This window comes from Sceloporus undulatus, chromosome 5, assembly GCF_019175285.1.
Source record: "Sceloporus undulatus isolate JIND9_A2432 ecotype Alabama chromosome 5, SceUnd_v1.1, whole genome shotgun sequence".
Lineage (NCBI taxonomy): Eukaryota > Metazoa > Chordata > Lepidosauria > Squamata > Phrynosomatidae > Sceloporus > Sceloporus undulatus.
In genome coordinates, this window is record NC_056526.1 from 38125927 (window position 1) to 38144115 (window position 18189).

General features: G+C 41.0%; 1 protein-coding gene across 1 annotated transcript in view; it reads left to right on the forward strand.

The window, feature by feature from the left end:
• Nucleotides 1-18189, forward strand: part of EP300 (E1A binding protein p300) — a 123286-nt gene that overhangs the window by 54993 nt on the left and 50104 nt on the right. Inside the window, exon 3 of the mRNA XM_042466836.1 lies at nt 3031-3207. Within this exon, the coding sequence (XP_042322770.1) occupies nt 3031-3207 (177 nt within the window). The remainder of the gene's footprint in view (nt 1-3030; nt 3208-18189) is intronic.

Here is an 18189-nt window from a genome sequence, read left to right on the forward strand (position 1 = left end):
GGAGGTCTTTAAACAGAGGCTGGATGGCCATCTGTCAGGGATGCTTTGATTTGGATTTCCTGCATGGCAGGGGGTTGGACTGGATGGCCCTAGTGGTCTCTTCCAACTCTACGATTCTATGAATCTATGATTCTTTGATTCTCTTGCAGCTCAGAACTCTGCTTATTTAAAATATTAAATTCATTTCAGCTTTCTAGCAGTGGGAATTTACTGTGCTGTGACTACCTGACATGTGCAGGATTTCTTTAGTAATTCAAGCCTCTGTAGTGAAACAGAAAAACTTTATCCAGAAACTAAAGATGTTTACATCAGATGTATATTGTCGGGACTGAAAAGCCAGTGCTAACAGATATAATTAAAGCATACAATAATTCAAAATTTGAGCAATTTGACATTCCATTTGCCCATAAAACCAAATTGCTCACTTTTTCCTCTTTCCCATGACCGCCCTTTCATCCTAGACCATCTCTTCCTCCCCTTTCCCAACTTCTCATTAACCACCAAATGAATGTGAGCAATAGCATTAGCAATTAACTTGTGGCTATGTGTCCCATCTTGCAGTGTTAGTACAGTATAACAGGTAAGCAAACAAAGCTATCTTTATTAACTAAAACAAAGCAAGTCTATTAACTATGGTAGGCAAGCTGGAAAAAAATCAGCTCCTGACACTAACAGAAAATTGAACACCGAATTATGTAGATTTTCCAAAGTAGTACCTGTTTAGTCTCTTGGCAACAAAATTGTGTGTACTGATACCATGTATAGTAGTGCAACAAGTAACAGTATGCAGTATTCATAATGTTATAGTTGGATTTAGGTTGACCTCCTTTATCTTAACTGCCCTGCTTTATCTGGTCAGTGGAATTGGTAGTAATTAATGCTAGTGATAGCTACTTAAAATTGTAATTACAGCCAACCTGTGATTTAGACATACTTTAAAAGATTGTGTTTGCTGAAAGTGAGACTTCCATGTAAAATTGATTGTGGTTAATGGACATTTTTCACAATTTTCAGTGTTGAATTTTTCATATTTTAACTTCTGTGACTAAACAACATGAAATAGTGTTGCCTGCTTGAGATAATTAAGACCTGATTGAAAAGTAACACACACATTTTAAAATCGTGCACAAGATCTATCTTTAAAATTATATAGTATCTGTATTTATAATATTAAAACAAATTTAAACAAAGCATACACTAGTCTAGTGTCATTGACAACATAGAGAAGTTTTGTGTTTTTTTCTGTTTAAAGAAGGAAAATACTTGCTTTTGGAGGTCATGCATCATAAACATGGCACAAGAGATTGTGTTACTTATTAAGAGTGAAGGCTCTCCGTTTCAAGACAGGCAATAGCTCAGTGGTAGATTTGCTTTGAATGTAGAGTGTCATAAATTCAATTACTGACACTTCTGGGTTCTCCCTGAGATCCTGGAGAACCATTTCTGTGTGTAAGTAAAACTGAGCTAGATGGACCAATTGTCTGATGCCTATTTAAACCAACCTTTCATTGGGGATTTTGTTGATTCTGAGTAGTGTCCCAGTTGTCCTTTGGTGTAAAGCCACAACTTGCTTCCCCACCTTGGAGCTGAAGGTAGAAGGAGGAGACAGTTGTTGACTTACTATGAAGACACTACAGTACAACCAAAGTCACCCAAAAATTGGAGGATTTTTGGAGGTCGTAGTTTTAAAACTGTTAGGCAAGTAGTTGGCACATTTGTCGTGTGGGCAGGGAATTTGAAATGTAAAATTTCCAAAAACTATTGAGGGTGGGGGTGGAATGGAAATTTTCAGAAAAATGGAAGAAATGTAATATTAAGACCCTTTCCAAATTGAAAATCACCTTTTTACTTTAGATACACAAAATGTATTGTGTATTATTTGATTTGGCATTAAATTATCATGCTTGGTATATTAAAAGTACAGTACGGATAACAATCACAAATTGAATTTACCTTGCTAAACTTAATATTTAAAAAGTTTTGGTGATAAATTTAGCTGCAAGGAACCTCTTTGATTTTGCCAGTTAGGAGCTATCAAAAAAATTAAAAAATAAAACCAGAGGGAAAGTAGCTTTAGTAAATCAGAGATGATGATTTTGCTTCCTCTTCTGTCAAGCAGACATAAAGCACTCATTTCCATAAAAAGGAAACCAAATCAAGGAACTGGAGTGGTAAGATAATGTACACAGTCTTACATAAAACCTTTCCTTTTACATAGTTTTTAGAAATTATATTGCGGGAGTAAAGGTTTGAACACCTTGTCTTGAACATTCTGCTTTATATTCGTTTAAAGTTTTATTTAGTTAAAATTAAGATTAAAAATTTCAAATTATGATATAATCATATCAGAATCTAAAAACTTAATTTTAACTAAACGAAACTTTAAATGACTATAAAGCAGAATGTTCATGGCAAGAAGTTGTTGTGAGAAAAAAAAGATTGTGGGAGATGTTGTAAGAAACCTTTGAAAGGCACAAGGTTACCACTATGACTGCTAATGAAAAGTCCATGAAGCTGCCAGATCCAAATATATTTCCATATGTACTCCATTGTTTTGTCACGTTTTAGTTTAAGCATTGCTGCCTCATAAATCCTTTGTCCATATATTAAGGCATTCTACTGAATCTTCACTTTTATTTTTGCTCTATGAATAGAATGTAGCTCAGTACCAGATCATAACACTGAAAATTACATTCATTCAGAGAAATGTTCCCTTGTAAAGTTGTCAAATGCACAAATACAGATATCAGTTGGAAACAAAATCTGAGAAGAACATCTTTGAAGTATTGCATGTTTACAATTAAGGGAGATTTAGATATTGATAATAGTGCTGAATGGTAGCAAACTTTTGTTTATTACTAGATTGGCGTATAATTGAGTTTGAGGCGGAAATGAGGATTTTTTGCTACCTACAGTGCACTGAAACGCTATTCCTTGTACCAAAGCAGTAGTTATCTGCAGTGTTCCATTAAATGAACAAAATGGAAAATGAAGATATTCTAAACTTAATTGTCACTTCTCTATTTCTAGATGGGAATGATGAACAATCCCAGTCCTTATGTCCCGTCATACAGCCAGAACACTGGACAACCTATTGGAGCCAGTGGGCTTGGTCCTCAGATGCAGAATAAACCGGTATTACCTAACAGCTTGCCCCAGTTCCCGATGGACAAGAAGCCAGTGCCTGGTCCAGTAATGTCTAACATGGTAAGTAGTAACTTTTGAATCATACTCTTACATAAATTATTTAGGCTTCTCCGTTGGTTCTGTCCTAGTAGCTTGTATAATGTGTTGTTATTTGCTTGTGACTGTTAACTTTAGTGGAACCTTCCTTTTGGCAGGCTGGTGATGTGCGGCTTTGACTACCTATGCATTGCCATGCCCCATATTGTTCAATGGTGACATATGCACACTGACCCGTCTGTGCACATGTTGATGCCATTGAATAATATTGGGCATAACCACCTGGTATTCTTTGCCATCTGTAGTGGTGAGGGCAACCCCCACAGATGGGAAGGAGCCACTGTATTATGGGAAGGTTAAAATGAGCCCCCTTTTGATGTCAGAACAGAAATTATAAGAGAGAAATGATAGAAATTTAATTCAGAGAAAAGCTCTGGGCTCAGCTGCTGCTTTCTTTGTCCACTTTATCTGCTTGGTCCCCCTCTCCCTACTGTGTTACAACTTCTGTTATGATACTTTATTTGGATCATGTAAATTCTCCTTTGTGGTCTCTCTGACTCACACAAAAGAGTTTCTGCACGTGTGCAGTGTGAATTTCAAAGCTTCTATTATTTATTTATTTATTTATTTATTGTTGTTGTTATTATTTTATTATTTATTAGGGCTTGTGTTTTGGTAGTAGCCCCGCCCCCTTCCCAATCAGCTATATAGTATGCCTTGCCACCTAAACCTCAGGGTATTTGGGTTTTTGGTTTTTTTGGGGGGGGTCCACTACAGCAGATTAGGGTTATTAAACATTGGTTCTTCTTTGTGGTCTCAGACGCAAACAATTGGGTACTCTGTGCCTGTGCAGTGAACCTTTGGAACCTTCTAGAATAGTTAACCTTGCTAATATTTTGTGGGAAAGAACTTTTGGTTTTGACTTTTTCACTACGTTTTTCTACTATTCTTTCATCTCACCCCTTGGTTATTTCTATTGTGATGTTTTTAAGTTGATTTCGACTGTTTGTGATCATTTCTCAGAATGCCAACTGGCTTCATTTCTCATTCATTTACAACTCAGACAGTTTTCCTCTTCTCAGTCTTTTGGCATGGCTTGACCTGGACTCCTCAGTTCATGGCCTCCGCAGCATCTTTCAAACTCTACTCTTCTCGTGGAGGTGAGATCCCAGGTTAGGATGGAAACGCTAAGTGTCTCCTTTGGCTAGAATAGCTTTTAAACAGTTGGCCATGGAAGCAGTAGCCAGTAACTCTACCCCCTTCTCTGCAGAAAGGTCTGTAATGACCTCAGTACCTTCCACTCTGTTGACATCTTCACTGCATCTCAAAACAATTTCCCAGCCAACCTCCACATTTATTCTAGACCTTTGATGTGGTATGATGCATAAAGAGAAGAAGGACAAACTGACTACCCCTTCTCGGGACCTTTCTACACAGCAGAGTCTTCCTCTGCACAGCAGCCATGGTCACTACAACCAAACTTGCCCACAAATCAGAATGATCTCCCAGTTCTATCTTGGGCTTGATCTCCTCTAAACAGGCCTGGCTCAGAGGGGGTGAGGTGGTGGATTCTCCCACTAAGGCACCAATGCCACCTTTGATTCCACTTGCAGACCTCCCTTTAACGTTTGTACCTCAGTAACTAGACCAACAGCCTCAGAAGTCTCCCCTTCAAACCAGCAAACAGTGTAGTGATTGATCATGATCTAACTCCTCCTTGGGCTCAAGGTCCCATACTCCACAGTACCAGAGACACCACAGCACACAATACTGTTCTTCTCCATATTGTGACCACTACCTGTACTTCTATTTTCCCTGCAGCATTGAATATCAGAGGTGCCAGGGAGGAGTCTTAAAATAGAATATGGCTTAGATTGAGCTTGTACAGACAGGCCAAAATAAAGCTGCTTCGGCTCACTTTGGAGGTATGCAGTTTAAATGATGCATGTGTCCTAAGAGACCAGAAGCTGTGCCAAAGCCACTCTCCAGTCCTAAGCTTTGGCACAGCTTCTGGCCTCTTTAAGATGTGTGTGTCATTTAAACAGCATACCTCCAAAGTGATCCAAAGCAGCTTTATTTTGACCTGTCTGTATGGGCCCATTATCAGGAATACTCCCCATCCCTAGATGGTTATTCTTGCAGGACCTATGGACAGTGACACCATGCTCATCCTAAATACTATGTTTACCATTGGAATTGCAGGTCTCGCACTTCACCACCACAGGGGCATCACAGATCCACTCTCCCCCTCCTCCTCTGCCATGGGCTGAGCCCTCAACCTCCACCTCCCATGCTACACAGCCTGGTTCTGCTATCACACTGCACAAACCACAGTTATTAGTGAAACCCATACAACTCACTCAGGCTGCACTTTGGCAGTTTTGTGCGAAGCAACACTCTTCTGATCACCAGGTTCAGTTGGTGGAGGTCTCACCATGCCCTGTCCTTGGAAAATGCAACCCTGCATCTCCACACAGTGACATCTGGGCCTTTGTTGACCATCTCCTCCATATGGCTCAGTCCCTCACTTCACAGGTTCAAAGCTCAGCATCACAAATCCAAAGCTCAATGTATCGGTGATTACAAGTTGGACCCCCTTCATCTGCCTCTCTTCCACCTCTTCCATGCCTACTTCAGGTGGCACACAAATTGTGGTCAACCTCTTGTAGTACAAACTTCTTTTTTCCTTCATAACTTCTCCAACGAGGACTGAAAGGTTACCACAGCTATCTATACTGAAACTTTCACCTTAAGCATCACAGCAAATGAGAACAGATTGCCACTGTCCAAGTATCTGACAATACCACAATAATCTATGAGATCAGCTAACAAGTTTAGATGAAGTTGGATACTCCCCTTCAGCTGGCATGCCAGCTCTGGAACTGGGGTAACTGGAGACTCATTTGACTGTGAGCAGTTCACCTGCCCAGGGGGCAGAATGTTCTTATAGACACCCTCAGTCATGCCCCCCTGTCCACATGAATGGATTCTTCATCGAGACCCTCTTCTTTTCTTTTTGACTTGAGGCACTCCAGAGGTAGACTCTCCCCAGAGTCAGCAGTGTGCAACTCTCTGCTCCCAGTTCCCAGAGGGAAAAAGGAGCCTTGGAGATAACTGGCAGGTTCTCTGGCCCTTGGTTCAACTGTCTTTTCCTCCCTTTTTTCTGATCACAAGGGGTCATTGTCAAGATTCAGAGAGATGGGACCAGGTGCATCACCACTTGGTGGCCTAGACAGATGTGATTTGCCTTCCTGCTCCACGTCTCCAACTGAACATATCTCGACTCCCCCTCCCGCCCCAGCCAGACTTTGTCACCATCAGCCAAGGCAGAGTGAGACACCCAGATCTTCCCAGGCTCAAATTTATGATTTGGAAAGCTTTCCTGTGACATCCATTTCATCTCTAGTTTAATGAATCCTGGAAGCAGCCCACAAACCCACTCTCTACATGGAGGTTGTATGCATATAAATGGAAAGCATTCTTTACCTTCTTCCATTCCCAGGGCATCTCCTCCACAGTAGCAAGCACCACTGACATTCTCAACTTTCTCATATCTCTCACAGGGAAGGCATTGTGTTTTTCCTTTGTTAAGTGCTACTTGTCAGCTCTCTTAAAGCATTTCCAGTGCATGAGCAAACCCTCTTGCTTTCTTCATCCCTTGATTGGACAGTTCTTAAAGGGTTACCAGAAACCTACATCCTCTCGTGGTAGCTCCAACACCCCTCTCCTGAACCTCCAATTGGTCCTATCTCATTTTTTGAAACCTCTTTTCAAACCCATGACCAGAGGTAATTTTAGACTTCTGACCTGGAAGACTGTCTTCTTACTAGCAGTTACAGTATCTCTAGATGGATCCTTTGTACCTATCCTATATTTGTTTTCACAAGGATTAGATGGTCCTTCACCAAGACATTAGTTCCTCCCTAAAGTCATCTCTCACTTTCATATTAACCTGGACATCATCATACCTGCATTTATGCTGCACCTGTCCAACAGCCTTGAAATGTTGCTGCATTTCATAGATGTCTGTTGGTCCCTGGCATTCTATGTTGACCGTATGGTTTGCTAAAAACAGTGCCTCTTCATTTGTTACTCATCCCATAAACATGGACTGCCAGTTTCTAGTTAACGTTTCTTCAATGGATTGAAGCGACTATCCCTCTGATGTACAAGCAAGTGGGCAATTGATCTCCTGCCCAAATCAAGTTGCTCTGCCACCAGCCTCCTTCAGTGGTATTCCCCTCCAAGACATCTGTCAGGCTGCAACATAGTTACAGCTCTCGACCTTTGTCTCCCACTATAGTACAGTGCGCCCGTGTCATAGGCGGGTGCACTATATGCGGTTTTCAGCATACGCTGAAAGCCATGTGGGAGCACGTGGGGCGCAAGGGGTGGCGCGTCCCATTGTGACTAATGGGGCATGTGCTGCCGTGCCGCCACATGCACGAGCCCCGTTCAGTTAAATGGGGCTTGAGCATGCGCGGTATTTGCTTTACATAGGGGAGTCTGGAACGGCTCTCGCATGTAAAGCAAGGGCAGACTGTATAGACTCTTGGTTCCAGAAGAGATTGCCTTTGGAAGGGTTATACTCTTCTTCTGTATAGCACAACTCTCCCACCTCCGGTGGTAAATAATTTCCTAGTCTGCCATTTTCTGTGAATCATGGAGATCATGAAGATGGAAAACAGGTTGCCTACCTGTAACTGTAGTTCTTCAAATGGTCATCTGTGACCTCAGACAAGCTCATCCCTCCTCCCCACATTTTATCATGCCAACTTCTTTTCCATAAATTGTGCTGCTTAGTGGACTTATAACTGAGCATTAGGTGACAGAGCACGCTATATAGTTGAGTGGGAAGGGAGCTGGGCAACTTCCTAAACACTAGCCCTATAGCTTTAAAAGCTCCAAAATTTGCACTGTGCAGATGCAGAAATCTCATTTTGTGAGGTCACAGATAACTTGAAGAACCACAGTTACAGGTAAGCAACTTGTTCTTCTGCACTTTTAAGAGACGGAGACAATACTTTTTTTTTTTTGCCTCATACAGTACAGTATGTTGAAGGTGATGTGAGAATAATAGGCTGCGATGCGATGTCTTTTGAAGCAGCTGTTGTGAGCTTACTGGTCCTCAAGGAAAAAATACTTAGAAAAAAGTGTGTAAGCTTAAATCAGTCCCATTACTATCATAGATATGCTGGGTGAGGATATGGCAGAAAGATTTCTCTGTGACCGTTTTCAGGTTATGGAATTCCCTCCCACTGTAGACAGGCACACATGGTTAAAGTAGATTCTTGCTCTTTCCTAGCTCAAGCTTTTGTTGCATTGTTTACTGAAGACTAGTGTAGTAACCTCGACACCAAAAATCTGTTTCTTCAGTCCTTCATTGTTATCCTCTCAATGTCAATGCTGCTAGATAACTTCCAGGTAGACAGAGGACAAAGAAGAGAGGCTGATCAGGTATAAAAAGTATTTGCAAAAAGGAGCTTCACTGTCAGGCTTTGTTAATTGAGGTACAACTGTATACACATTTCATTAAATAGTTTAGGGTTCCTTCCAATACCAGTTTATGATTTGCAACCATTATGCTATGTACATGTTGCTCACAGAACTGCTTTTGCACTCCTAGCACCCCCTCTAAGGTTAAGAAAGATAATGTTCCTTAAAATCTGATTCTTCATAAACCAGTGATTCTTCATTAAAACAAGGCCAAGGGTATGATAGAATGTTAGTTGAACTATGATTATGCAACTCAGAGAAAGAAAGGATTTACCTTTAATAATCATAATAAAAGCAATAAGAGAAAAACAAGTAGGTTGGACCAGCATGGGCCATTGGAATAGTGGTGGGGGTTGTAGTTTTCACCAGCTTGAGAAGGCTATGCTGACATGATCCTCATTATTTCAGAATTATTTACATCAAGTAGTAAATGATGCTAAGTTCTATCTTTCCATGCGTACTTCAACACTGATGACAAAACTTATGATACTAGCTTTTACTTTAATCAGATATCATTGAATCAATGTATAATTGGTTTGCTTATTCCATCTCTTAAGATGTGTGTTGATATCAGTTCTCTTTCATTAACTCTTTATTTCAAAAATGAGGTAAGTCTGAGTCACTTCTTTTTGGAAGGGCAAAAACATGGTGACATTGTCTCCATATTCCCAAGGAGTTTTGGGTTATGGAGGGCAAATTTGAAAAAATCTTGGTAGATGTGGAGGTTGCAGCCCTCTAAAGTCCCCTGGAGGGATCAGTATGAGCCCCTGACAGTGCTCAGCTCTGCTTTACTTGCCAGACCTATAGAGTCCCTTGTGCTGACTTTTTCAACAAACTTTGTTCCCAATTTATGATTTCAGAATTGTCTACAATCCCTTGAGCCACAAGTCTGTATTCCATTCAGAAACAAATCCTTCAATTAACATACCAAAATGACTTTAGGAGTACTTTGTATTATGTATAGTTCACATATATTCAGATCTAATAGAAATAATAAGCAATTAAAAATTGGTGTTTTATTCAGAGATATAAAGCATACCAAAGCATAATTACTTTGGATTGTTAATATTAGAAAACAGTAAAACATATTTGATCAAGCTTTCTAATACATCAAATAATGTTTCACTGTATTAATATAATAATTAGGATGCACATTTTTTCATGAAAGCATTAATGCAAAACAAAACAAAACACATCAACCCACAACTGATATAAACACAATAACTGGTCATTTTTAAGGGTTGATACATTTTGTATTTTATTCATACCAATCTCAAATCACCTTTGTATGAACAATTAAGGAAAAAGCAACATGGGATATACAGTGACTGAAATAAAACATGTATGTGAGAGTCAGGGTGACTCAGCAGAAGCAATTGGAAGCCACACAGGTATAGAAGTTAATATAATTAACAAGTCCTAAAATGCCAAGGACAGAAATGCAAAGTGAATAATTGAACACACCTGAAAATTGTTAAGTGGACAAGGCTGAGAGGATGAAATCATTAATTGTGGGACGAACCAAGAGAACCAATGAAAATGGTTGTACACGCCCACTGGGTGGAAACAGACAAGAGTGGGTGGTATCTTGCAATGACAATAATAATGGCTATGAATCCCAATGTATTTTGTGGGTAGTAGTTGAGGAGTAGTATTGGATAGTTTTGGAGCTGTATATAGTAGAATAAAGTAGATCTTTTATATAAGACTACTGAGTTGTCTGGTGTCTTGGGTGAAGCTACAAGAGCCAGCTGGATCCTGAAGAAGGGTGAAGACTTCTGTGGAAGCAAGAGTGAGAAGGCTTGGAGAGTTTGTCAGGGTCTTCAGCCTATTCTCTGAAACTCTGCTGCTTTAGAGCAAAGCTTTAACCACTGGCCAAAACTGGTCAGCACCGGTGCGTAACAAGGTGGTGAGTTCGAGCCAGAGGTGAAGAGCTACAACTCCCATCATCCCTGACACAATTAATAATTTGCTATCACCTTACTAAAATAAACATAGCAGTGGTAATAATATCACTAATAATGTTGATAACAGTAACAATAATGATAAATTTGATACTATTATTAGTAAAATAAATGTATTAATTTTAAGTATTTACATTTAAATCTTTAAAAAAAACCCTCTCACTAAAATGACAGATTGTTAACATAACTCATTCTATTGCACAAATCCATTCCAGTTCCTAATCTTATTAGACTGGGACTAGGTACATTTTTACTGTTCCTTCATTCCTTCAGTTTCCTTGAATTATCTACTCTTTTACTAAAATGTTTGGTTGATAAACTATTCATAGCTCATTCTTCTACATTTTTCTAATCTCAGTCTTGAAAAACTGTTATAATTTCTCTCACTTCTGTTTCCATAACTCCATTACATATTTCCAGTCTTCTTTAGCTTTCCTCTATGATTAATTATCTATTATAATCATCAGTTTGTTAGTTTCTACCATTTCATATAGCTTTACAAGCCAATCTTCTTCTGAGGCTGTTTCCAATTTTTTCCATTGTTTGACATATACTACTCTTGCTGCTGATATATATATCAGAATTCTCCAAAATGTTCTCTCTATTTAGGTTTCTAAAGGAGGCAGTATGGTCAGTAAATACATTTCTTGTTCCATGAGACAGTTGATTTCTAAGGTCTTAGTTATGAGTATATATCTGTTTCTGGGTTTTCTGGGCATGCGGGGGTAGTGTGGTGGGTTTTTTGACACTACCACCAGGTATGGAAAAAGATACCTTTGACCTTACTGCACTTTCAACCTGCTATCGTTTGTATATTTCCCTGCATTTTTGCTAACTTACCAGCATCAAATGCCACTTATATAGCGTATTATTATAATTGATGGATGTTGTTTTTAAAACGGGTCCTTTTTCAACCCTGCTTTTCACATTCATAAAATGTTTAAACCTGAGGCTCCAAATGGAAAACTATGTGAGGATGTTAGGAATGATCAAGGAATGTTAATTCAACCATGTCTGAACATAGAATCCATAATTATTTATGTAAATCATACTCTCTTAGCCACAGAAGAAGGCAAAGGCAAAGCCTCCTCAACAAAACTTGCCAAGAAAAACCGATAATAGTAAAAAGAGCCTATATAAAATAATATATCAAATACCATCCTGAATACTTATACAACCTCTTATATTCTGTATACATATTAACATTGGTTTATAAGTGTTATGTTCTTCAGGTAGTGTACATGAAGAATCTGTTCAGTCTCCCCCCCCCCCCTTTGCCCATCTTAAAATGAAAAAAGGTGGCTCCTTTTTTAATGAATTGAACACTAATCTGAAAACAGTTTTGCTTAGTGCATCCCTGTTTTAAATTAAATCTACATTTGATTGTGTGTATATGTGCCTTGAAGTGAACTGTTAACTTATGGCAATGCCGTGAATTTCAAAAGGCTATCTTAGGCAAACAGTACTCAGAGGTAGCTTTACTAGTTCCTTCCTCTGAAATACAGCCTAGTGCACCTGGTATTCATTGGCGATCTTCATCCAAGTCGCATCACGTCTGTAGCCACTCCCCCCCCAACCTGTTTCCCTCACCTCTAATCATGTTTATTTAATGGGGGGGGGTCTGTTTGTGTGCATAATGGGGCAAGCTAATACGAAATTGAAATTCCCTCAAGTTCCACACCCTTCCCTGCTAGGCAGGGTGGTTTAGAAAGAGATATTGGAGTATTCCTAGCCAGCTCCTGCAGGAGTTACAAGGATGTATGCTCAATGCTAAACTCCCCTCTAGTGATTGCCTATTCCAGAGCCTTTGCTGCTGCCAGGGAGGTTTATGTGGAAGAAAATCCTCTCTAGCAGGAAGACAGCTCCTTCTAACCTGGGCAGGGTTGAGGCATCTGCTCTTTTCCACTTCCCCTGAAAACAAAGATCAGGCTTTGAAACAAACACTGATGTTTGTTGGTTTGTTTTGGAAGAGAACATTATTTCAGTTTCTCAGGCTGCATCCCCTCAGCATTTTGAAAAGATTTTGCTATAGAACTCTCCTCCAGAACTGCCCAAGGAGAGATAAGACCTGAGTGGCCTTTACAAATGGGCGTATTCACAAGTGATGGCCCTTAAGTAAGCAACCATGTGCACACCCACACATTGGTGGCCATTTTGAATCAGGCCTACTAGACTGCCATTTTGGATTAATAGAACGGGCATTACCTATGCCCTTGTTAGTTGCTCTTCCTTTTATGGATCAGTGTGCGTGGCTTTGTGCCTCACACATTAGGGTTTTACGCCTCTACAGAGACTCTATTCAGAGGTTCAAAAGCAGAGCAGATTGGCAGGTAGCCCCGTCCACTCCCATGTACTGATCATTCCCAGTCCTGCCAATCTAGCTTCACCTTGGTTCTTTTTCATCCATTGCAAGAGTAACTTCTATTTGGTCATCCTCTAGCTGAGCACTCTGTATACCTTCAGAATTTACTATTTTCCCAGTTTCCTTTTCTTCATTCTTGTTTCTTACACCTTTTTTGCCCCCCTACAAAAAGCAATAAGAGACAAGCAGGGATTCCCCCCCCCCCCAGTTTCCGCCTGGCTGGACATTTTTTCTTCTGCCTCTTATGGCCTCTACTTCTCTTTTTAGGTTTTGTGTTTCTTGACATCGAAAAATAGCATTTACAGATTGGCTTGTAAAGCTATATGAAATAGTAGAAACTAACAAACTGATGATTATAATAGATAATTAATCATAGAGGAAAGCTAAAGAAGACTGGAAATGTGTAATGAAGTTATGGGAACAGAAGTGAGAGAAATTATAACAATTTTTCAAGACTAAGATTAGAAAAATGTAGAAGAAGAATGAGCTATGAATAGTTTATCAATCAAACATTTTAGTAAAAGAGTAGATAATTCACGGAAACTGAAGGAATGGAGGAACAGTGAAGGAACAGCCTTGGATATGCAATAGAATTTTCAAGTACTCCACCTCTTGGCGTCTTTCATTCCACTTGATCGTCACCAACCTTACAAGAGGAAATCACCTCCCTTCTTGACAAAGTTGCCATCCACAGTGTTCCAGACAGGTGCAGGTTGGATGCTTACTTTGTCAGGTACTTCATGGTTCCCAAGAAGGATGGAAACCTTCATTCCATCTTAGACATGAGAGGAGGCAACCACTACAACACTCCATGCAAATTGAAGATGGTAACTCTGCAGTTCATCCTGCCCTTTCTTCTTCAAGGAGATTGGTTTGCCTCTAACAACCTGAAAGATGCTTACTTCCACATTACAATTCAGCCTCAACATTGAAAATACCTTCATTTTGCCATGGATGGAGATCTCTATTAATATACCATCTTACCCTTCAGCCTTTCCACCACCTCCAGGGTCTTCACTAAGTGCATGGCAGTGGTGATTTCACTTCTTCATGTTCAAGGGATAAAGATTTTCCCTTACTTAGACTAATGGCTTCTGGTGTCGTCCTTTCACAACCAACTCTTCAAAGACATTTACTATACTCTGTCTCTCCTCACAGACCCCAGTTTTACCATCAAACCTTCCAAGTCTATTCTGGAACCGGTCAGGGTGATAGAGTAAATAGGAGCATCTCTGTACTCTGTCATGGCTCGTAACTATCTTCATACAAGAAGTGCTGAGACTCTTTGGTCTCACATTCGAATTGTCCTTCGTCTCTCCCATCCATCGGTGAGAGATGTCCAACCACTCCTGGGCGTCATGGCGTCAACCACAGCTATCACCTGTCTGGTGCGCATGAAGTTCAGATCCCTACAAAACTTATTTCTGTCGGTGTTTGACCATCTTTCCAACTGGCATTACAAGAGACTAACCCTCCCAACAGGGGTGTGGGCCAGGATGGTCACTGCCAATGCATCCATGACTGGCTGGGAAACTCACTGCAAAGATCTTTGGGTTCAGGGCTGATGGACTCCACTCATGCACATCAGAACTTCTTCCTGTCACTAATGTTTTCACAGGGTGGTCCAAGTTGTCACAGACAATACCACCACCAACATCCAAAAAAACTAACAAAAAAACCCCCACCATGTTTCAACAAAAAAGCTGATACATTTAGGAGCACTCATAGACATCAGGAAAGATCTTATTGCTCCATCCCCAGAGGGGATAGGAAAGATCAGAAAGGAGGCTGTCCTCTTTGTGAGCATGACGTAGGAGACCTGATCTCACTTTCTCACCTTCTAGGCCTCATAGTCTCCTGCATTCATCTCGCCACATGGGCAAGATTGCACTCCCTCCTCTTTCAGTGAGTCCTGTTTTCCCTTTCAGTCTCACATAAGAAACGACCAAAAAGGACAGCCCAGTCAAGTCGGCTTCTTGCTGGCTTGGGGCATGGCATTTAGATGCCACATGCCCCAGAACTGGCAAAAAGACAGCTCCAAAGGGAAAGGGGCGTCTTTTTTCCGCCACAAATGGGAGTGGATGTTTGGGGCCGAAACTGTCTGGAGTGGGGCCGCGTGTCTGTTTGCTGCAGCCCCAATCCAAGCTGTCCCATCGGGTCCGTCTGTTTCACCCATAGAAATTTTGCACCAGTATTCATCTTACTAGGGAAGACAGACTGACCTTGTTCTGTTTCACGACCATCTCAGGGAAGTCTTTAGTCAAGGACTGTATAGCTCAGCAGGTCTGGAACAAATCCCACTGCATCGATTATCTAAAGCTACAGGCTATCAAACTAGCACTCTTTCAGGCTCTCAAGCGGACACACAAACTTGTCTGGACAGACAACAGCAGCCAAATCTTAACTGACAAGACAAGGCAGTCTTTGCTCCTTATCCCTAAACAAGAAGGCTGACTATTTTCTCTCTTGGGCAGAGGAGAAGCTACTCTCCATATCATCACATCACATCCAGGGCTCCCTAACACAGAAGCTGACTTCCTCAGCAGGTACATACTGGATCTAGGAGGATGGACCTCAGACAGAACTGTCTTCCACCAATGCAGTCACATTTTGGTCATCTTTGAGTGAAATCTATTTGCCTCAGACACAAACCAGGTTTCATTCCCCCAGCGCAGAAGATCAGGACCCCTTCCAAACAACCTGGCCTCCAGATCTCCAATACACCTTCTCCCAAATGCCTCTAATCTCCAGGGTACTCTGGAAAATCTGTCAGGAAAGAGAAACAGTGATTTTCACATTATGGGCTGGTTATGCACATAATATAGTACATAGACGTTTAGCTTTAAGGTAAGTTCGATCATTAGAATATTTCAGATGGGCTCACAGATCAGCCATATTTTCCCTCACAGCTGGTATAAAGGAAATCTTAGGCGGGTTATAGACCGCCGAAAAGCGGTGGTCTGGCTCCGCTGCCGCTTGCAGCGTCCGGGAGATGCAGCCTTTAAACGGCACAACTCCCGGACGCTGCAGAGAAGGAGCGCTCCTTCTCAGGTCCCGGAAGAGGCGCCGCAAGTGCCAAAGGGCGCACTCGCGGCGTCACTTTCGGTGCGCCACGTGTGGACGCAGAGCGTCCATTACGTCAATATGGCGGCCCCCATGTGGAAGGGGTGCTGCCATATTGTACGTATTCCATACGTACTAGGGTTAGGGGGGTGCGGAAGTACCGCCCCTTCCTAACCCTAATACGTATGGAATATGTATTTTTTGGTGGTGTGTCACCCGCCTTAGTATTTCTATAAATGGGTCTGAATGCTGGTCTAAAACACAGCACACGCAGGTGTCAGCTCACAGCCTTGCCATCCATTTTATCACCTGATCATAAGCACCCCCTCTCTTCTCAGAGCTAGTGACCAAGATAGTGATACCTTTGCTTTCTGATGGTTCAGTGTGCATAAATTTTGTTTCATACACAATTAGTAAATATATTGTGTATAAAATTACACTCAAGCTAGGTGTATAAGGTGTATATGAAACATAAATGAATTTCATGTTTAGACTTTCTGCAAGATATCTCATTATGTATATGCAAATGTTCTAAAGTCCAGAAAACTTGGAAATCCAAACCATTTCTGGTACTAAGAATTTAAAATAAGGGAGACTCAACCTATATGTCATAATGTAGACATATTGTTTTGCTAAAGGTTAAGTTACCAGATGTGGTTGAGATCCAGTTTATATAGAGTACGGATTAATTTTTAGAGAGAGTGTGGCTAAGTAGTTTTCATACCATTCATGTTGGTAATCCAAAGAATTTCGAAAGAAAACCAGTCTGTGCTTTATAGATTATTTCATTAACCCTTTAATTGTATAGATAATGGAAAGCAATGGATCACTCGTAAAGAATTGTGTCTACAGTCCGCCCTCCTTGTCCATGTGCGGATTTGAGCCCATGGCAAGCCCATGGGGGGCAGCGGAGGAGGAGGAGGGAGAAAGATGATGAGTAGCAGTGATGGTGAGGATAAGAGGAGGAGGAGGAGGAAGAAAAGGAAAAAGAGCCGCAGCAGCGGTAATGAGAGGGAGAAAGAAGAGAAGAGGAGGTAGAGGCAGGGAAGAGGAGGAAGAAAAGGTAACCCTCTGCCACTTACAACGTTGAGAGCAGCAAGGTGGCGAACCTATGGCACGTGTGCCAGAGATGGCACGCAAAGCCATTTATTGTGGTGCGCTGAGGGTGGGGAAGAGGAGGAACAGGTGTGCGCCTGTTCCTCCTCCTCCTCTGCCATCCCTGGCCTTCAGCTGCCTCTGGAGAGGCAGCTGAAAGCCCAGGAGGATGGGGGGAAGATGTCCCGTCCTGGAGGTCTTACCCTTGGAGGGTGCAAGTCCCACCCCCATAGGGTGGAATCCTGCTCCCGACACCAGGCAACACCCGGTGCTTGAAGGCCTTTTAATTTGGGCATGCAGTCCTAAAAGGGTCACCATCACTGCCCTATCTTTTTAACTTGTATGCTGAATCTGTTGTAGGTAAAGCAGAATTAGATTCAGAGGAAGGAGGCATGAAAAGGAAGAAGGGACACCAGCGATTTAAGATATGCAGATGACACCATGCTAATAGCAGAAAATAGAAAAGGCATGGAATGATTACTGAAGAAAATCAAGCAAGAAAGTGTAAAGGCAGGTTTACAGTTGAACATTAAGAAAACAAAAACAATGACCACAGATTAGATGATGAAGATACTGGAATAATTTAAGATTTTCTATACCTTGGCTCAATCATTAATCAGAGTGGAGACTATAATCAAGAAATCAGAAGACTCAGACTTGGAAGGGCAGCTTTGAAAGGGCTAGACAAGGTCCAGAAATGTAAAGCTAGATAATTGAATACTAAAATTAGGATTGTCCATGCCATTATATTTCCCATTTCTATGTGTGATTGTGAAACCTGGACAATGAAGAAGACTGATAGGAAGAAAATCAACTCATTTGAAATGTGGTGCTGGAGAAGAGTTCTGCAGATACCATAGATTACTAGAAAGACAAATAAATGGATCCTTGAGCCTGACCTATCCCGAGAAGTCAAGATGACTAAACTGTTCTATTTAGGCTATATCATGAGAAGACATAATAATAATAATAATAATAATAATAATAATAATAATAATAATAATAATAATAATAATAATAATAATA